We start from the raw sequence: 22321 nt of genomic DNA on the forward strand, positions 1-22321 counted from the left end.
GTCTACAGTAAAGACTCCCCTTAGCCGCATCTTGCAAGCATTTTTCATCATCCTTAGAATCAGTGGCGGGCCATGCGTTTCTCACCTAAGCCTTCAGTGATGTCCTACTTAGTCCGACTTCACCTCTCAAAATACCGTAATTGATGTCACCACATGGACACGGCTGGAGATACTATACAGAAACACACTTGCACACTACTTTGCATTGAAATCCCCTCAACATTGTACAAAATGCATTTAACATTCAATAAACCCGCTTCAGCAATTAAAACATATCTTAGGTGGTACTGTCAAAATTAAAAGAATTGTATAAAAATTTGAACTCACAATTTGTAGAACCCATTCGACGCCGTATAAGCCAGTGGTACCGCTCGCAGTCGGTTGATTCGTGTGAAAGTCGCGGGCAAACCATTTGACCACCGGAATAGCTTCCGGTGTCGGCCGACCTCGTCTCACCAGATGTAGTTTCTCTTAACTATCCTTCTTGAAAATGGCCTTGCAAATATATATCTGCTACCCTTCAACATTTTGCTCTCCTTCATTGTCTGTGGCTTTCTATGGCTCCGATGCCACTTCCAGTTTTCGCAACTTATGATTGGATACTCACTTGGGACTACCAAGTGAGTATCCAATCACAGTGTAAGGCCATCGAAAAGGCCTTACTGACAACAACTCATGATCTGATTGGCTATGGCAATTGTCTATCAGCTGTAAGTGGCCGTTCACTTACAGTGCACAGACGCCTGCATTGTTGATTCTCAAGGCCCCGGGCAGATTTTGTACAGCATGGCAACATAAGCTAGCTGAATTCTGATTGAATAAAAAACAACAGCACAGGAAGGAGCATAATGTGAAATGAAGAGAATATGAATACTTTTACATATTTAGGGAAAGTACATAAAAAATTACTTTTGTCTTTAATTATGATCATGATTTCTGGTGATGTTAGGCCAGCAGAGAAGGCTTTGCTGGCCCTGACGGCACACCACTGCTTAGAATCCTAAAATAAAGAAGATGTGTGTTCTTGTCTTACATAAGGATTGTAAATGATAGGCAAAATGTTAAGGCTCAAGCACCTGCCGCCACACATTCTTCTATACACTCCTCTGAGCCCACGGGCGTTCCTCTTCTGCCGCGGCCGCGCCTCCACTCAATCGGCTATCAACACACCTGCCGCTGATGAGACCTCCACGTCCTTCTTAAGCCAGCGTGTCCTGCGTTCCAGTGCCAGAACGTAGCTACCTGTATAGTCCTTTTTCATGTGCCTACTCGCTCTCTGTGTTTCCCCTTCTCTGTGCTCATTGTGTCTTGTCCTGTATCGTCATCCGGCAGCTACTCTTTGTTCCCTGGATTCGAGCTGTGTGTCTCGTCTCCCCGGATTCCGTCTGGTCTTCTTGCTGCCTTCCCTGATCTCAACCTCTCGCTTGGACACGGACTCTGACGCCTCGCTCCTGCCCTTGACCTCCTGCTTGTCCACGGACCTCCGAGCCTGCCTTACCCCTTCTGGACTTCCGCATCTCTCACAACACGCACCTTCAACATTGTACGGTAATACTCACTAGTTAAACACGCCTAAGGCTAAAAGACGTCCCTGTCTCAGTGTTGTCTCCTTCTCCGCTGTACCAGTAAACAAAATTCCCCCAAAAATGCAGTTCCCCTTTAAGGTTGCCCAAAGGTTATCTGTGCCAGTTTGTACGAATATTCATAATGAGCTTAATATAGGCGCAAAACAGAGACTGCTAAACAGTTTTAGCCTAAATGGATTGCACTGGTTATTTCTGCTCATTTAAGACACCCAATCCTCAGTGCACGAGCTCATATTAGCTTTGCACTGTCAAGTGTTCTCGCGTTTTAGTAAATCATTGGCAGATCTTGCCCTCGGTAGATACGTCCTACAATCTTACTACATGGTCTTACCGGGAAGCGTGGTGAAGCTCACAGTGAGTGTGCTGAAAAGCCCGCGGTTAGGCTCCGGTCGCAGGAAGGCGGAGTATGTGGTCTCAGGCTGCAGGTCTGTAATCTGCACCCGGCCGGAGTCGCCTGGGAGGATGCGTCTCGCCTCTGCATGCGTATTCTCTTTGGCGTGGTACCACAGCTCGTAGTGACCATTGTGTCTGCTTGGAACAGGACGCCACTGCAGCACGGCGCCGTGGGATGTGACCTGGACCACCCGCAGATGCTCTGCTCGCAGGATTTCTATGAAAAAAAAGGACACGAGAATGATTTCATAAGTGGAAAACTTTAACTGTAAGGTAAAAAGAAAAAAATATTTTTTCAAACTTGAATTGGACTGCAAGGTGCTCACGTACTGACGATGGCTACACGTAGGTCTTCTGTGATGATGTCCATGTTGTCAATGTCCACCGAGTACAGGTGGGACTCCCCAGGAGGGGAAACCGCACGCTGCAGCACCTGGAAGTTTCCGTGCACCGTAGACACGATCAACACAAAAACCCCCCGCGCCTTCAGCCGGCCGATGGGCCCGTCCACCTCGCCCAACTCCACGCCGTCAGTCAGCCAGAGGAGAATTTTGGGCACACGTGACTCTGTCAGGATTTGCTCGACCACCTGCAGTGCCGCCTCGGTGTTGGTGTCCCCCTGCAGCTGTTTGACGCCCAGCATCGCTTTCTGCAGACTTTCTTGTTTGCCGTACACGTCCAGGCCAAACTCAAGGTTTGGCTTGGTTCCCACCTGCAGAAGCCCGACTCTTACATGGCCACGACCCAGCGAGAAGGGGCGCAGGAGCTCGGCGGAGAAGCTCAGGAGACGTGAGAACTCGTAGTTGGCCACACTGCCTGAAGAGTCCAGCAACAGGAGAAGGTCCCCCTCACAGCAGTTGGACACTGGACACAAGACCGAAGACAGGATGCTGTTGATATCTCGAAATATACATATATCTTTTCAATGGATCTCGGTTTTCATTAGTAATCCGTTCCAAACGGTCTTTTGTGGTAGCAGGGGCGTGGCCAATCATCATATAATTGGCATAATTGACTATGACTATGTACTTAAAAAAAAAAGAATATAACAATGTTATAGATATATTTAAAGACAAATCAGTGTGACGAATGTATGTAATTAGTAATTAGTATCAACCACGGGTGTCCCGACAACTTTTTCAACTTCCAATACAAAACCGGTTTTGAAGCCTGGAGTTGGCAGACACTGATATGATATTAGCAGGAAACAAAGTGCATAACGTTATTATTTTATAGTGTGGAATGTTAGAAAAGGTTTGATCAAGTGAAATTAGTCAAACAGGGACTAATAATTTAATTTTGGTCTTGACCTCTGTATGTATGATGAAATTATCGCAGATCTTCAAGATGCAACCTTTTAATCAAATTTGAATAATAGGATATTGAGACTGATTTGGTGGATTTAAAGATTCCTTTTTTATTTATAAATGAAATTGTAAATGGGTATTTGGTAGGTAGATTTTGAAATGTATTGTATTGTATTGTATTTTCTATATTACATGATGATGTATATTTTAACTGTGGGTCCCTGTCCATAAACCGTGTGCTTCTCGGGATGACCTTTTTGCAGAACGGGTTCTGATATTAACAAAAGAAACAATAAGGAAATACAAAACTATGTCTGTCTGTAAATAAATAAATAGATAAAAGAGAACAATAGTTGGTATTAAAAACACTAATCAATTTATTATCAACCCTCTGGAATGGACTTACGTTGTCTATAATAAGTTGAAGTTGAGGGGTAATTGTTTTTTCGGTGACACCTAGTGGCCACAACAATCCATGAAGTTGAGATCATGATGCAGTAAATCGGAATATGCGGACACGTTTGTTACTGGATACTTTCTAATACGCTTCTGCCTTGGAGACTTTGTATGTGTAGGTAATATGCAACTATATGTATGTGATACTTGTTTATATTGACAAATGTGCTGTTTTGACAGCAATATTGTTCAATTATTATTACGTATTTCTAGCTTTTGTTATTGTGTGCTTAGCTGTTGTGCTTTCGCTAGCTCCAAGTGGCCTATAGCCTACCATGTTTACATTTTGTAAATTACTTGACTAAAATGACCTAAAATCCGTCCCTAAAAGGGGGTGAGGGTACTGTGACGATCTGTCACATTCACGTTTGGTTGTGTTTCCTTAGTTTGTGTTTGTTTCCTGTCCGCGCTCTTATTTTACGTTCCATTTCCTGCATGTCTACCTGAGCGCTCGTTTCCCTCACCTGTCCCTGATTGGCAGCCTGGCACACCTGGTTGCAGTTGCCAATCAGACTACTATTTATGCCTGCCTCGCCCTCCAGTCAGTTTTCTGATTCCTGTTTCCTGTTTCCTGGTTCCTGTTTTCCCTGCATTTGCACTTACCAGTTGCATGATTTGTTTTTTTTGACATTAATGTCATGTTTTCCTGCGCTGCGCCTGCCATCTCTGCATCTTGGGGTATAAGACCAGCAGCTCCTGACATTAATATTGCTTTGAACATTTACCTTTTTTAAAGACTCTTGGTTGGTTAAAACAATGATGAGCTGAGCGGTAGAACGGGAGGGAAGAGCCACATAAACGCCATCTTTGTATGTTTTTAGTTGAATTTAATAGCATTTCTCACCTTCGTTATCAAAATGCTGGTACTCGCAACGTCCTTTGACCCTATGGTCATAGTAGATTATTTTTCAGTAGTATTTAACAAAAACGTACACAGACTGAGTCACCAACACGCAGGTTTCTTTGTTTGGGCACCAAATTCCGTGGAATGATACACAGGCAAACTGTTTAGTTTAGCGGTACGATAACTGACACAGTATACACAATCTGGGGCAAACTTTTGGAATTTTTTTTTATCTCAAACCAAATCATACAAAAAAGTGGGGCTTACAAAACCTGATGTATCGCTGTATGGTAAAAATGATATTCCTTCCTTCCTTTTCTACATGTTTCCCTGAATCATGACCCACACTTTCTCCCTGTCGGCAGCACTCGTGCAGCCCTACACTGACTTGACTGTAAAGAAGACACAATTAAGTTGTTACTCACTTGCGTTGCCAGCTACTTAAACAGTAACGGCAATGGTTTATCTTTATTTTTATACCTCATTTTCAGCGCAGAGTAAATCTATACTGCTATACAAGCTGTACGCTGACTACTCTAACGTAAATCCAAGTTTACTGTCTTATAGCACTATCATACAATGCCTGGGGGGTAGATCACAGTAATTATTTGTGCAGCGCACACTTTCCAAAATAAAGGTAACATATCCTTGGAAGGTAGAAGGAAAATGAGGCAATCAAAGGAAGCGGCGACTTGCATGAGTTTGAGAGAAGCAGCTAAAGTGGTGTTAAAAAAAACCTGAGACAGAGACAAAACACCCGAGAAGCACAGATGAGGGTTTTATAGACAAAACGCGGCGATGCTTGAATGGAATGTTATGTATTTGCATCCATCAAAACACACCTATTCCTGACTGCTTATTCATTGTAATCATCTTTTCTTCTCTATCTTTGTTGTTATTATTGTTGTTTTTATCCAATTTGATTTTATTGTTTCGATCTTGTACGGTGTCCTTGAGTGCCCAGAAAGGTGCCTTATAAATAAAATGTATTATATTATTATCCAAAACTTCCCCAAAGTGTCCTTTGATAGAATGAAGGATTACTACTCAGACAGATCAAGTGTTTGTCTTCCTTGCACAATAACTGATGCAATTTTTTTTTAAAAGGTGTGAGTAATGACAGCCTCCCTCCAAAAGCATAAACATTACATAATATATAAAGCATACACATTATTGTGTGTTGAAATGATCACAGCTACTTTCACACATGAAAGGTCAGCGAGTGTTTTTATCTGCCAGATATTGTTGTGTGGGACTGTAAAAATAAATCTCGAGATTTCACGGTAAAAAACTGGGAGCTTAGTCACCAGAATTTTACCGTAAAAAATGTTTTATATGGTTTTTACACTAAAAACTGTACAACTGTTATTTTTTAAAGGAAATTTTGCACTTAGTTACCAATTTTTTACCGTAAAATCTACTGATTTTATTTTTACAGTGAGAAATGCACAAAAAAGGTGAAATCTTATTTTGGCAGTATTTGACTTAAATCTGCATTTAAAATAGTAGAAAGGTGGATTAGTAGAGGTGGGAATCTTTGGTGACTTTAAGATTTCATTATGATTCAGGGGCTACGGTTCAATTATAAATTCCATTATCTCTGCACATTTAATTATTGTACTGTCTATTATTATCGTATATTATAAATATATGCTCATATATCCTTGATTGTTAATAATCACTGCTCGATAAAAAAGTAGAAGTAATTCATTACTAGTTACTTTCCCAGGCACTATATCAGAGCTTCTCAAATATTTTCTGTTACGCCCACCCGAGGGAGAAGAAAATATTTTGCGCCCCCCCGTCTCTTCACCGTGATTTTAAATAGTTTTATTAGTATTATTATTATTAGTCTATACAATTGTTATTGTACTATACCTCTGCATAACATTGTAAGCTTGTTAACAGTAAAAGAAACAACTTTCCTCGTCTCCCACCGTGGTTACAGTAATGCCAAGTGCCACATATTCTGGTACAGCAAAAAACCCATGTTCCCCAAGGTCGGGGGTGGGGGGTTTCCCACATCTGCGGTCCCCTTCAAGGTTTCTCATTGTCATAGACATAAGGAATGATTGGCCTGGCCCACTAGGATCTCTCTTTATGTTTGTGAACTTCTTTATAGTCTATACATTTAGAGTGATGTGATAATCAAACACTTTAGAAGTCTAGAATGAAAGAGTATATGAGAGAATTGACAGAGTGTGTGCACCTTCAGTGCTGAATGATGAGCAGAGGCAGAGTTTGGAGTGTTTTCTTTAGCTCGCTTTCCATGTTTATGTGCTCACTGTCCAGGTACTTGGAACATGTTTTCCCTGCCATTTGCTGTTCTGGCTCAACTCCTTCTTCACCACAACGGTTTGATACAGTGTCCGCCTGTCGATCTCACGATCCACTCTTCCTTCAATCGTGAACAAGACTCCGAGGTACTTGAACTCCTCCACTTGGGGCAGGGTCTCCTCCGCAACCCGGAGATGGCACTCCACCCTTTTCCGGGCGAGAACCAGGGGCGCCGCTAGGGATTTTGGGCCCCATGAAAAGAATCTTTACAGGGCCCCCATTATTTTTTCTGTATTATAATTTCATCGTCATTAGGGGCCTCTCTGGGCCCCCCTCCATCATGGGCCCCTAGAATCCGTCTCCTTTATCCCCCCTTTTCGGCGCCCCTGGCGAGAACCATGGACTCAGACTTGGAGGTGTTGATTTTCATCCCAGTCGCTTCACACTCAGCTGCGAACCGATCCAGTGAGAGCTGAAGATCCTGGCCAGATGAAGCCATCAGGACCACATCATCTGCAAAAAGCAGAGACCTAATCCTGCACCCACCAAACCGGATCCCCTCAACGCCTTGACTGCGCCTAGAAATTCTGTCCATAAAAGTTATGAACAGAATCGGTGACAAAGGGCAGCCTTGGCGGAGTCCAACCCTCACTGAAAACGTGTCCGACTTACTGCCGGCAATGCGGACCAAGCTCTGACACTGATCATATAGGGAGCGGACCGCCACAATCAGACTGTCCGATACCCCATCCTCTCTGAGCACTCCCCACAGGACTTCCCGAGGGACACGGTCGAATGCCTTCTCCAAGTCCACAAAGCACATGTAGACTGGTTGGGCAAACTCCCATGCACCCTCAAGGACCCTGCCGAGAGTATAGAGCTGGTCCACAGTTCCACGACCAGGACGAAAACCACACTGTTCCTCCTGAATCAGAGGTTCGACTATCTGGCGTAGCCTCCTCTCCAGTACACCTGAATAGACCTTACCGGGAAGGCTGAGGAGTGTTATGCCACGATAGTTAGAACACACCCTCCGGTTCCCCTTCTTAAAGAGAGGAACCACCACCTCGGTCTGCCAATCCAGAGGTACCGCCCCCGATGACCATGCGATGCTGCAGAATCTTGTCAACCAAGACAGCCCCACAGCATCCAGAGCCTTAAGGAACTCCGGGCGGATCTCATCTACCCCCGGGGCCTTGCCACAGAGGAGCTTTTGAACTACCTCAGCAACCTCAGCCCCAGAAATAGGAGAGCCCACCACAGATTCCCCAGGCACTGCTTCCTCATAGGAAGACGTGTTGGTGAGATTGAGGAGGTCTTCGAAGTATTCCCTCCACCGATCCACAACATCCGCAGTCGAGGTCAGCAGAACACCATCCTCACCATACACGGTGTTGACAGTGCACTGCTTCCCCTTCCTGAGGCGGCGGATGGTGGTCCAGAATCGCTTCGAAGCCATCCGGAAGTCGTTTTCCATGGCTGCCCCGAACTCCTCCCATGTCCGGGTTTTTGCCTCCGCAACCGCTGAAGCTGCACTTCGCTTGGCCTGTCGGTACCTGTCCGCTGCCTCAGGAGTCCTATGAGCCAAAAGAACCCGATAGGACTCCTTCTTCAGCTTGACGGCACCCTCACCGTCGGTGTCCACCAACGGGTTCTAGGATTACCGCCACGACAGGCACCAACTACCTTGCGGCCACAGCTCCAATCAGCCGCCTCGACAATAGAGGTGTGGAACATGGTCCACTCGGACTCAATGTCCAGCACCTCCCTCTTGACATGTTCAAAGTTCTTCCGGAGGTGGGAATTGAAACTCTCTCTGACAGGAGACTCTGCCAGACGTTCCCAGCAAACCCTCACAATGCGTTTGGGCCTGCCAGGTCTGTCCGGCATCCTCTCCCACCATCGCAACCAACTCACCACCAGGTGGTGATCGGTAGAAAGCTCCGCCCCTCTTTTCACCCTAGTGTCCAAAACATGAGGCCGCAAATTCGATGACACAACTACATAGTCGATCATGGAACTGCGGCCTAGGGTGTCCTGGTGCCAAGTGCACATATGGACACCCTTGTGTTTGAACACGGTGTTCGTTATGGACAATCTGTGATGGGCACGTAAGTCCAATAACAAAACACCACTCGGGTTCAGATCCGGGCTGACATTCTTCCCAATCACGCCTCTCCAGGTTTCACTGTCGTTGCCAATATGAGCGTTGAAGTCCCCCAGTAGAACGAGGGAATCACCCGTGGGAGCACTCTCAAGTACTCCCTCGAGTGAATCCAAAAAGGGTGGGTACTCTGAGCTGCCGCTTGGCGCGTAAGCTCAAACAACAGTCAGGACCCGTCCCCCCACCCGAAGGCGGAGGGAAGCTACCCTCTCGTCCACTGGGTTGAACTCCAACGTGCAGGCTCTGAGCCGGGGGGAAACAAGAATTGCCACCCCAACCCGTTGCCTCTCACTTCTGGCAATGCCAGAGTGGAAGAGAGTCCAGCCCCTCTCGAGAGAACTGGTTCCAGAGCCCTTGCTGTGCGTCGAAGTGAGTCTGACTATATCTAGCCGGAACTTCTCCACCTCGTGCACAAGCTCAGCTCAGCCCAGCGAGGTGACGTTCCACATCCCAAGAGCTAGCTTCTGTAGCCGAGGATCGGACCGCCAAGTGCCCTGCCTTCGGCTGCCGCCCAGCTCACATTGCAACCGACCTCTATAGCCCCTGCTATGGGTGGTGAGCCCATTGGAGGGGGGACCCACGTTGCCTCTTCGGGCTGTGCCCGGCCGGGCCCCATGGGGACAGGCCCGGCCCCCAGGCGCTCGCCATCGTGCCCCACCTCCGGGCCTGGCTCCAGAGGGGGGCCCCGGTGACCCACGTCCGGGCGAGGGAAATCTGGGTCCTTCGTTTTTATTTTTCATGGAGGTCTTCGAGCTGCTCTTTGTCTGATCCCTCACCTAGGACCAGTTTGTCTTGGGAGACCCTACCAGGGGGCATAAATCCCCCAGACAACATAGCTCCTAGGATCATTGGGACACGCAAACTCCTCTACCACAATAAGGTGGCAGCTCAGAGAGGAGTTGTTATATCTCACATTCTATATTGTGTTTTGGAAAAAGGTTGTCATAAACGTTCATTAAAAAAAATAATACAAAAGAAAACTAATTTGTATGCATATGTAAATGTATTCAGTTATTAAAGATTAAAGATTAAAGTACCAATGATTGTCACACACACACTAGATGTGGTGAAATTTGTCCTCTGCATTTGTCCCATCCCCTTGGGGAGCAGTGGGCAGCAGCGGCGCCACGCCCGGGAATCATTTTTGGTGATTTAACCCCCAACTCCAACCCTTTGTTGCTGAGTGCCAAGCAGGGAGGTTATGGGTCCCATTTTTATAGTCTTTAGTATGACTCGGCTGGGATTTGAACTCCAACCTACCGATCTCAGGGCGGAAACTCTAACCCAGGGGTCACCAACGCGGTGCCCGCGGGCACCAGGTCGCCCGTAAGGACCAGATGAGTCGCCTGCGGGCCTGTTCTAAAAAAAAAAAAATTAAAAAAAAAAAAAAAAAAAATTAAATCTACATAGAAAAAACACAAGATACACTTTCAATCAGTGCATCAACCCAAACAACCTCCCCCATGCACACTCATCCACACCCACTCACACAAAAGGGGTTATTTCTTTCTGCTACCAATATTCTGGTTCCCACAACATAGACAACACATCTGCAAGGGACACAGTCCCTGAAGCACACATGATTGTATAGGCTGCTAGTCCACTAACATTTTCATTAATTACTATTTTTTATGTAATTATTTTTATATTGTTTTACTTTCTTTTTTATCCAAGAAAATGTTTTTTATTTATTTATCTTATTTTATTTTATTTTTTAAAAAAGGGCCTTATCTTCAACAGACCAGGTTGTCAATGTAATTAGATTTGTTTAAAGGGTTTTTTAAACCAGGCCCAGTCCAGATAATGTCCAAGTCGGACTCAGCAACACACACCTTCATTCATGTACACAGAAAAAAATTAGGGAACACAACAGATTGCATATAATTTATAAACAAAATTACATTTTCAAAATAAGCATTTATGTACAGTCCAGATTATGTCCAGTTCACTCAAATTAGGGAACACAACAACAGATATCATATAATCTATAAACATAATTATACATTCAAAATAAGCCTTTGAGGACTTCTCATCTTTTTTTAAATGTTTTTTGGCAAATGCAGGGTGATTCAGGCTCCTGACAACAAAATCGGCAATCATCTGACTCTGTCATATTCCATAATTTTAACATTTTCCCTGTGGGTAAGAAGTTATAAATAATTTTAATTTGAAAATAACGATTTTGCACATTGATAGTGGTTTTATAGATTAGTTTGAATATGGCATCCCATGGCAACGGGCAGTCAAAAAAGTCCTCCCATTTTCCATTTGTGTTGTATGAGGCAGCCTTCAAAGATTTCTTTATTAAATAAAAATTATATCTTTTTCTATTTATTTTAGTTCCTTTTTGCCAACTAGAATTTCTTATTAGAGGTTTACAAACTAATAATTTAGTAGTACCATAATTAATTATTTGTTTCCATCTTTTCCCAATTACTCCAGTTAGTTGATAAAATGAAAAGCTTGAGCAAGCATCACCATACATAGTTCTAAATTCATCATACTTCATAATTTTACCATTCTCATTGATAATATCATTGACAAAAATGATTCCTCTTTCAAACATATTTTTCCAAAAGAAAGGCTTTCCATCTATTACAATATTAGAGTTCATCCATATTAACTGCTGCAAAATATCGTCTCTTTTTTCTGGCACATAAAATTGAAAACACCACTATGAGTGGATTGTTTCCTTTATGTTTCCCAGCAGACTCTCTGGGAGGGGATCACTTGTAAAAAAGGATACAATTTCTTTTGATACAGTACATGTTTTTTGTCCAACAGGACATTTGTGTACCACTCAATGTTTAAATACATCTTTGGAACAATTGATGCTTTTAAAGACAGACACATAGCTTCAAGGTTGAGAAGTTTCAGGCCCCCATATTCATACTCTTTGTACAAAACCTTTCTTTTAATCTTTTCTGGTTTGTCGTTCCAGACAAAATCGAAGACCCTCCGCTCATAAATCTTAAAAAATTTGTGGGGTCTCTGTTGGCGACTTGATGTGGTGGCGGCGCGGCGCCCGTGTCTGGTCTGGATACTGTGTCTCGGTTGTTTGGGCGGTGGTGTGTTTGTGCGGGTTTGGGTTGGGGTGGTGGGGTCTTTTGGCGGGGGTGGGGGGGGGGGTGTTGGTGTCTCTTGTTTGCGTGTTGGCGTTTGGGCTTGCTGGCGGGCTGGCGCTGGCTGGTATCTGTGATCCTGTTGGCGTGTGGTTGCCGGTCGCGGTTTATTTTTTGATCGCTTTGATTTGATTGGGTGGTGCTGGCTGTCTGTGGGTGTTGTGGCTGCTGTTTCTGCTGCCATTTGTTTGTGGTGTGGGCGCCCGTGGCTGCTGGGTCTGGTGCAGGGGGGTGGCTGATGTTGTGACTGGTGGCAGCGCGCGCGCGTGGTGGTTGTCGGGGCTGACAAACTGTGTATATGTATGTCTATGTGTGTGTGTGTATGTATGTATGTATGTATGTATGTATGTATGTATATATATATATGTGTATGTGTATGCATGTGTATGTGTGTGTATGTGTACATGTGTATGTTTATGTGTATGTATATATATATGTATGTATATTTCTGGGGGTACGTTCTGGGCCTGCCTGTCGGGTGGGGGTCGGCGCCTCAGGCTACTGCATCCGGACTGCGTGTCTGGAGCTCCTGGGTCCCGCCGTCCATCCCTTCCGGGTGGCCGTCTTGGTTGGGGCCTGCTGGGTCTGGTCCCTGCGTCTACTGTGGTGGCTTGGTGCTGCAGGGTATTCCGAGGTGCTGCGAGTCGGCCAGTTGTTGGGGTAGCGACCTTGTGTGTCAGCATGTCTGTGATCTTCTTTTATTTCTTTTTTTATTTATTTATTTATTTTTTATTTTTTTTATAAATAGATTTAATTATTTATTTATTTATTTTTTTCCCCTTTTTAAAAAAAAATATATTTTATCAATATTATTATTATTATTATTATGTATTTATTTATTTATTTTATTTATTTATTCCCCTACCTCAGGGGGGGACTCGGCGGGGCGGTTGCTGGTTGTTCCATCTCCATCGTTGGGGTCCCTGCAGGTGGGGTGGGTGGTTCCTGTGTCCCCGTGCTGGGTGGTCCTGTGGCGGCCGGCTTGGGTGGGGTGGCCGTGGGCTGGCCTCGCCGCGCTCTCCGGGGGTGGGGGGGGCTCGTGGGGGCCCTGTTGCCGGTGGGGCGGGGGCGGTCTTCCCGTCCGGTTGCGGGGGGTCTCCGGGCCCCTCGGGCGGGGCGTCCCGCCTTTCTGTCCGTGTGGGGTGTGGTCTCTCGCTGGCTTGGGGTCTAGCTTCCCCCTGTTTTTCTCGTGCCTTGTCCTCTGCCGGGTGCATCTGTCTGCGGCCTGCTGCGTCTGTCTGCGGCCTGCTGCTGGCCCTTGTGGGCGGCACGGTGGGCCAGGCTCTGGGGTTCCTGTCGCTGTCCGGCTTGGCTGCGTGGGGGCGGTGGCCCCTGGTTCCCTGGGCACCACACCTACTGTTTGTGGGATGGGTTCTCGGGGAGGCTGGGGCCGTACTCTGGCTCCCGCACACACTGGGAGTCAAATGTATTGTACATGCAAATTCACATATACTCACACACATACATACAGACATACATAGGTACCTACGCTCCCACATACATATACAAATAAATACAGTACATATTTACACACTCAAAGTTCGTACATCCACACGCACATTCATTATACAAACATACTGTATACACATACTGTACATATACATTCACTGTAAAAACATACATATACACATACTGTACATATACATTCACTGTACAAACACACACATACACATACTACACATACATTCACTGTACAAACACACACATACATATACTGTACATATACATTCACTGTACAAACACACATTTACACATACTGTACATATACATTCACTGTTCAAACACACATACTGTATACACATACTGTACATATACATTCACTGTACAAGCACACATACACATACTGTACATATACAAGTACATATGCACACATACACTCATGCACATAATCACGTTTCATCAAACATATATTAACGTTGTTGCCCTAGGGTAAACTGGGTATAACACATGACACACTGACAAAGCTTAACCTATTGTTACTATAACAATCTACAAGGTTAAGGTTGCTTCTCTTTCTTCCCCTCCATTTTTCTGCATTCTTTCGTATCTCAAGTTATCATTACGTATATGTATTGTTGCATTTGAACAATTGTATTGTTGATAATAAAGGTAAAGTATTGGTATTGTTTATTATCAATAGCACTATTTCTATTGGTATTCATATTGCTCCATTTTTAGTGTAATAATGCTTATTGACATTTCTGTATTTTTTTTTTTTTTAAATTTTCGCTAACTGCTTATTTGCTATTACTTTTACCATCATATTTGTACATGTCGTATTTGCTGATGTTGCTCTGTTGTTGTTGTTGTTTTTGTTGTTGTTGTGTTTGCTGTTGTTTTTTTTGTCTCTCTGTCTAATCCCCCTCTTGTCCCCACAATTCCCCCCTCTGTCTTCCTTTTTCTCTCTTTCTATCCCCTCCTGCTCCGGCCCGGCTGCACCAAATGATAATATAAATACATTTAATAAAGTCAAAATACAAGTAAGGCAACAAGAGAAGTATCCTACACTTCTCTTTTGTAAAGTAAATCTGAACAGCCGATATGGGCATCTACATCTGCTATATGTGTGATCCAAGATGGCTGCGCTTCAGAGCAGCGGCTTCGTGCGAGCGCTCCTGGAAGTGAGGGCAAAAATACCCCTCAATTCAGTCAATTTCATGGCTGGCTCACAGCGTGTTCACTCCGTGATCACTTACGACCGACTTACAATTCTGGATGTGGAGAGATCGGGCCATTTTGGGCTGATAGATGCGTGTACGATGGACCTGCTCGCTAGCTTGGGAATTCTTCGCGAGCTACATCCAGCAGTGGCCTTTGAAGCAGCGGCGTCGACTACCAGCGGAGACGGTCAGCGAAAAAGACGTAAGCGGTGCGCTCGGAAGCAGAAGCGGGGGTGTCGGGCGGGGCTAACAACAAAGCTAAATGCGTTGTTGTTAGCGGGGCTAACGAAAAAGCTAAATGCTAATCCACAAAGAAGCGCTAATAAGGAGTCTGTTAAGCTAGAACTAGCCAGCGCCAGGCTGGATAATCCCTGCACACATAGCAATTCTTCTAGAATAATATACAACTCACATAATGTTTTTTCTGCGTCAGAGGTGGACATGCATTTTACTGAGGTGGCAAACAATCTAAAAATTCCTGTCATATCAATTCCTAGATATGGTCGAAATTATTTAAAGTGCACTATGCATAATAAACGTAACATTATTAATATTGCTACTACGGATACTTTCAACAAAAACTCCTCAAAACAGCCCATTACCTATAATATGGGCTTTTTAAACATAAGGTCATTGTCTTCCAAAACGTTATTAGTTAATGAAGTCATCAGAGACAACAATCTTGATGTCGTTGGTTTAGCCGAGACCTGGCTCAAACCAGACGAATTTTTTGCGCTGGGTGAGGCGTCTCCTCCTGGCTATGCGGGAACGCATATTGCCCGCCCCATTAAAAGGGGTGGGGGTGTTGCACTAATATACAACAAAAACTTTAGCCTTACCTCGGACCTAAATAATAAATATAACTCGTTTGAGGTGCTCACTATGAGGTTTGTCACACCGCTGCCTCTGCACCTGGCTGTCATCTACCGCCCCCCTGGGCCCTATTCGGACTTTATCAATGAATTTTCAGAGTTCGTTGCTGATCTAGTGACGCACGCCGACAATATAATCATAATGGGAGACTTTAACATCCATATGAATACCCCATCGGACCCTCCATGCGTGGCGCTCCAGACTATAATTGATAGCTGTGGTCTTACACAAATAATAAATGAACCCACGCATCGCAACGGTAATACGATAGATCTAGTGCTTGTCAGGGGTGTCACCACCTCTAAAGTTACGATACTCCCGTACACTAAAGTAATGTCCGATCATTACCTTATAAAATTCGAAGTTCGGACTCATTGTCAACAAACTAATAATAATAATAATAACTACTATAGCAGCCGCAACATTAATACTGCCACAACGACGACTCTTACTGACCTACTGCCTTCAGTAATGGCACCTTTCCCAAATTATGTGGGCTCTATTGATAACCTCACTAACAACTTTAACGACGCCCTGCGCGACACCATTGATATTGTAGCACCGCTAAAGCTAAAAAGGGCCCCTAAAAGGCGTACCCCATGGTTTACAGAAGAAACTAAAGCCCAGAAATTATCATGTAGAAAGCTGGAACGCAAATGGCGTGCGACTAAACTTGAGGTTTTCCATCAAGCATGGAGTGATAGTTTAATAACTTATAAACGCATGCTTACCTCAGCTAAAGCTAAATATTACTCAAATCTCATCCACCTCAACAAAAATGATCCTAAATTTTTGTTTAGTACAGTAGCATCGCTAACCCAACAAGGGACTCCTCCCAGTAGCTCCACCCACTCAGCAGATGACTTTATGAATTTCTTTAATAAGAAAATTGAACTCATCAGAAAAGAGATTAAAGACAATGCATCCCAGCCACAACTGGGTTCTATTAACACAAATATGACTGTATATACGACGGACATTGCCCTCCAAAATAGTTTCTCTCTCTTTGATGAAATAACATTGGAGGAATTGTTAAAATGTGTAAATGGGACAAAACAAACAACATGTTTACTTGACCCAATTCCTGGGAAACTTATCAAGGAGCTTTTTGTTTTATTAGGTCCATCAGTGTTAAATATTATAAACCTATCACTTTCCTCTGGTACTGTTCCTCTAGCATTCAAAAAAGCGGTTATTCATCCTCTACTCAAAAGACCTAACCTCGATCCTGACCTCATGGTGAACTACCGGCCGGTGTCCCACCTACCGTTTATCTCGAAAATTCTCGAAAAAATTGTCGCACAGCAGCTAAATGAACACTTAGTGACTAACAATCTCTGTGAACCTTTTCAATCCGGTTTCAGGGCAAATCACTCTACGGAGACAGCCCTCGCAAAAATGACTAATGATCTATTGCTGACGATGGATTCTGATGCTTCATCTATGTTGCTGCTTCTTGATCTTAGCGCCGCTTTCGATACTGTTGATCATAATATTTTATTAGAGCGTATCAAAACGCGTATTGGGATGTCAGACTTAGCCTTGTCTTGGTTTAACTCTTATCTTACTGACAGGATGCAGTGTGTCTCCCATAACAATGTGACCTCGGACTATGTTAAGGTAACGTGCGGAGTTCCCCAGGGTTCAGTTCTTGGCCCTGCACTCTTTAGTATTTACATGCTGCCGCTAGGTGACATTATACGCAAATACGGTGTTAGCTTTCACTGTTATGCTGATGACACCCAACTCTACATGCCCCTAAAGCTGACCAACACGCCGGATTGTAGTCAGCTGGAGGCGTGTCTTAATGAAATTAAACAATGGATGTCCGCTAACTTTTTGCAACTCAACGCTAAGAAAACGGAAATGCTGATTATCGGTCCTGCTCAACACCAACATCTATTTAATAATACCACCTTAACATTTGACAACCAAACAATTAAACAAGGCGACTCGGTAAAGAATCTGGGTATTATCTTCGACCCAACTCTCTCGTTTGAGTCACACATTAAGAGTGTTACTAAAACGGCCTTCTTTCATCTCCGTAATATCGCTAAAATTCGTTCCATTTTGTCCACAAGCGATGCTGAGATCATTATCCATGCGTTCGTTACATCTCGTCTCGATTACTGTAACGTATTATTTTCGGGCCTCCCTATGTCTAGCATTAAAAGATTACAGATGGTACAAAATGCGGCTGCTAGACTTTTGACAAAAACAAGAAAGTTTGATCATATTACGCCTATACTGGCTCACTTGCACTGGCTTCCTGTGCACCTAAGATGCGACTTTAAGGTTTTACTACTTACGTATAAAATACTACACGGTCAAGCTCCTGCCTATCTTGACGATTGTATTGTACCATATGTCCCGACAAGAAATCTGCGTTCAAAGAACTCCGGCTTATTAGTGATTCCCAGAGCCCAAAAAAAGTCTGCGGGCTATAGAGCGTTTTCTATTCGGGCTCCAATACTATGGAATGCCCTCCCGGTAAAAGTTAGAGATGCTACCTCAGTAGAAGCATTTAAGTCTCATCTTAAAACTCATTTGTATACTCTAGCCTTTAAATAGACTCCCTTTTTAGACCAGTTGATCTGCCGTTTCTTTTCTTTTCTTTTCTACTCTGCTCCGGGGTGGACCGCTAGCCTGTCCATCAGATGGGGACATCTCTACGCTGCTGACCCGTCTCCACTCGGGATGGTTCCCGCTGGCCCCACCATGGACTGGACTTTCGCTGATGTGTTGGACTTTCACAATATTATATCAGACCCACTCGACACCGAGGATGTCGTTGTGGCTTGTACAGCCCTTTGAGACACTAGTGATTTAGGGCTATATAAATAAACATTGATTGATTGATTGATTGATATGATTTGCCCGAGAAGCTGGGCAGGACATTATAAAAAAAAAAAAAAAAAAAAAAAAAAAAAAATCTTAAAAAAGTTTTGTGATGGAGCTGGTAATGACAAAAACAAATAAATAAATTGAGGAATAATTAACGAGTTGGCAATAGACATTTTACCATACAAGGTTAGGGATTTCCCTTTCCATAATTGCATAATTTTGTCCAGCTTTCTTAGTCGATTATCATAATTTACTGAGCCTAGATTTACTTCCAGATCTGGGACAACAACACCAAGTATGTTAACTGGTCCATCTGTCCACAAAACAGGCACTTTGCATTCCATTCGAAAGGAGGTTCCCTTTAGATTTACGATCCTTAACATTTTACATTTATCATAATTAAGCTTAAGGCCAGATTGCTGTGAAAATATGTCCAAAAGATTAAGAAGGTTCCGCAAACAATGAGGAAAAATCTTATCTTTGTGAATCAGCCTTTTGTGACATGAACTTCATCAAGAACAAACACAGAACACGCCTCACTGATGCACATCTGCAAGACTCACTCAGAGTTGCAGTGTCAAGTTACACACCAGAGTACAACACACTAGTTAACAGCATGCAATGCCAGGCTTCCCACTAACTGACAAAGAAACAGATAACAGATTTTGTGTCCAGTTCAAAGTGTGACATGATTTAAAAATTTGAGAGTTTACTTTTGTATTTTACATGAGTTATTATTTGTACAAACATGGTGCAAAGTAATTCATGATTTGTTAAAAAATATTAGTGGCTAGCTAGTTAAAATGGGATATTGTGATTTCACAAGACTGTCTTAGAAGTGATCATTTGAAAATGTTCAATTTGAAAAATGTGCACTTAGAGAAAATATAAAAATAAAGTGTTGCATATTGATATTTATCTGTTTCTATATATATTTATTGTGAGAAATCATTAGGATGATCAGTGTTTCCACAAAGATAAATATCATTAATTATTAATAATAACAGAGTTAAAGGTAAATTGAGCAAATTGGCTATTTCTGGCAATTTATTTAAGTGTGTATCTAACTGGTAGCCCTTCGCATTAATCAGTACCCAAGAAGTAGCCCTTGGTTTCAAAAAGGTTGGTGACCCCTGCTCTAACCACTAGGCTAAACATTCATTCACTTCCTTCTTTCCTTCATGGATCTAAACTTTACCGCTGCCGGGTATTTTTTCCTATATTTTTATTGTAATATTTTCAGAATGCGTTTGTTCTATTTTTGGCCAAAGTAAGACAAAGAAAACAATCTGAAGTTGTCTTTAGTTTTTAGTTTTAATGCCATGATTTTAATAGTCCGGCCGGCGTGTGCACAGATTTTCCTCCATGCAGCCCCTGAGCTAAAATGAGTTTGACACCTCTGTCCCATGCTGTTTGTTTTTATATTCTATTTGGGCCACAGAATCACCATCTATTGTATTTTTCTATTCATTCAATTCTATGTAAAAGCTATTCCTATTAGCCTATGCTACTACAAACCCTGTTTCCATATGAGTTGGGAAATTGTGTTAGATGTAAATATAAACGGAATACAGTCATTTGCAAATCATTTTCAACCCATATTCAGTTGAATATGCTACAAAGACAACATATTTGATGTTCAAACTGATAAAAAAAATTTTTTTGCAAATAATTATTAACTTTAGAATTTGATGCCAGCAACACGTGACAAAGAAGTTGGGAAAGGTGGCAATAAATACTGATAAAGTTGAGGAATGCTCATCAAACACTTATTTGGAACATCCCACAGGTGAACAGGCAAATTGGTAACAGGTGGGTGCCATGATTGGGTATAAAAGTAGATTCCATTAATTCACAAACAAGGATGGGGCGAGGGTAGGGATGATACTCGAAACCGGTTTTCCCGGTTGTTTGATAAGAAAAGAACCGAGTCCTCGGACTCGAATCCCTTTTTGAGAACCGGTACCCGTTATCGAGACCACTATAGTAAAGGAAAAGAGTTGATTCTTTATTCAAATCCCGTCCCGACCAGAAATGCTCCGTGGGACATCACAAGAAATGACGTCAAGTAGCTCAGTCATTAGGCGCAGATAGCGAAAGCAGGAAAACAATGGACGGGAAAAAGCGCTCCAAGGTGTAATAAAGTTCAAAACAAAAGCTATAACCCATCGAATAACTTTACTGAGAGATATTAGCAGGGTAAAACACATGACGGACACTTTTACGACCAACCGGAAACATAGCAACCAGGCTAGCAACGCACCTCCTTTACGGCAGCTGTCGCAACGTTCTTAAAACAACCGCAGCACATACATATATATACAACATATCTCCCTTTTTTAACTTTTGTTTTTCTTTCCTTGTAAACAAAACAAAATCACACTGTAGATGTGTTGTCTGTCTAATTATAAATAATGCAGACGAGGCGTGTTGGCTGAGTTCTTGACGTTTACTTTCACAGCGTGGCAACATGCAACACTTTTCGGGGCTACCGCGCATGCTCGTAACTCCCGTTGCATGCTGGGTAGTGTAGTTGTTATATTCTCTAGCTCATAACATTTTTCCCCCATAAAGAAATAATGTTAACTCAATAAAGTGTATTTCTTTTTTTAGCTTTAACTTTCCATTCTTTAGCATTGTAACCACATTTGCAAACAACTTTTCTCTTCATAGAATTTTCTTTCAATAAAGAAATAAAGTGCAAAAATGTCAAAGCATCATAACAAACAGTTATGTCAAATAGGAGCAGAAGTGCACTTTTTGGAGAGCTGTATTATTTTCCGTTTTGTGCCCAAGGGACTGATTTGATTTAACACTATATTATTATTTATACACCTATAGTGATCACAGAGACAGGTTGTTTTTGTGTTACTGTATATATTTGTTTCTCTGAAAAATCCCACTTAATATACTTTGGGTAACAACAGTCAATATTTATTTATTTTATTTATTTTTTTTAGGTGGGTAACAGTCAATATATTTATTTATTTATTAAAGTTTATTTTTTTATTATATAATAAAAGTGAGCTTTTGTTAAACCAAATATTGTGTGTTTTTTTCCATATACAACAACCTATCTGGACTCGATAAGAGAATCGATAAGGAATCGGTTCGATAAGAGGATTCGATAAAAGGCTCGAACTCGATAATTCCTTATCAAACATCATCCCTAGCGCCTCACCACTTTGTCAACAAATGTGTGAGCAAATTGTTGAACAGTTTAAGAAAAACCTTTCTCAACCAGCTATTGCAAGGAATTTAGGGATTTCACCATCTACGGTCCGTAATATCATCAAAGGGTTCAGAGAATCTGGAGAAATCACTGCACGTAAGCAGCTAAGCCCGTGACCTTCGATCCCTCAGGCTGTACTGCATCAACAAGCGACATCAATGTGTAAAGGATATCACCACATGGGCTCAGGAACACTTCAGAAACCCACTGTCAGTAACTACAGTTGGTCGCTACATCTGTATGTGCAAGTTAAAAGTCTCCTATGCAAGGCGAAAACCGTTTATCAACAACACCCAGAAACGCCGTCGGCTTCGTTGGGCCTGAGCTCATCTAAGATGGACTGATGCAAAGTGGAAAAGTGTTCTGTGGTCTGACGAGTCCACATTTCAAATTGTTTTTGGAAACTGTGGACGTCTTGTCCTCCGGACCAAAGAGGAAAAGAACCATCCGGATTGTTATAGGCGCAAAGTTGAAAAGCCAGCATCTGTGATGGTATGGGGGTGTATTAGTGCCCAAGACATGGGTAACTTACACATCTGTGAAGGCGCCATTAATGCTGAAAG

The 22321-nt window shown here is 42.9% G+C and overlaps 1 protein-coding gene across 2 annotated transcripts in view; it reads right to left on the reverse strand.

Moving 5' to 3' along the window:
* The window catches only part of LOC133653760 (von Willebrand factor A domain-containing protein 1-like), a 30021-nt gene that overhangs the window by 6632 nt on the left and 1068 nt on the right, over nucleotides 1-22321 (reverse strand). For both annotated transcript variants that reach the window (XM_062053427.1, XM_062053417.1), the window contains exons 2-3: nucleotides 2310-2843; nucleotides 1918-2196 (exon numbers count right to left, since the gene is read on the reverse strand). In XM_062053427.1, coding sequence (XP_061909411.1) covers nucleotides 1918-2196; nucleotides 2310-2843 — 813 coding nt within the window. The remainder of the gene's footprint in view (nucleotides 1-1917; nucleotides 2197-2309; nucleotides 2844-22321) is intronic.

Source organism: Entelurus aequoreus, linkage group LG01 (assembly GCF_033978785.1).
Source record: "Entelurus aequoreus isolate RoL-2023_Sb linkage group LG01, RoL_Eaeq_v1.1, whole genome shotgun sequence".
In the NCBI taxonomy this organism is placed as follows: domain Eukaryota; kingdom Metazoa; phylum Chordata; class Actinopteri; order Syngnathiformes; family Syngnathidae; genus Entelurus; species Entelurus aequoreus.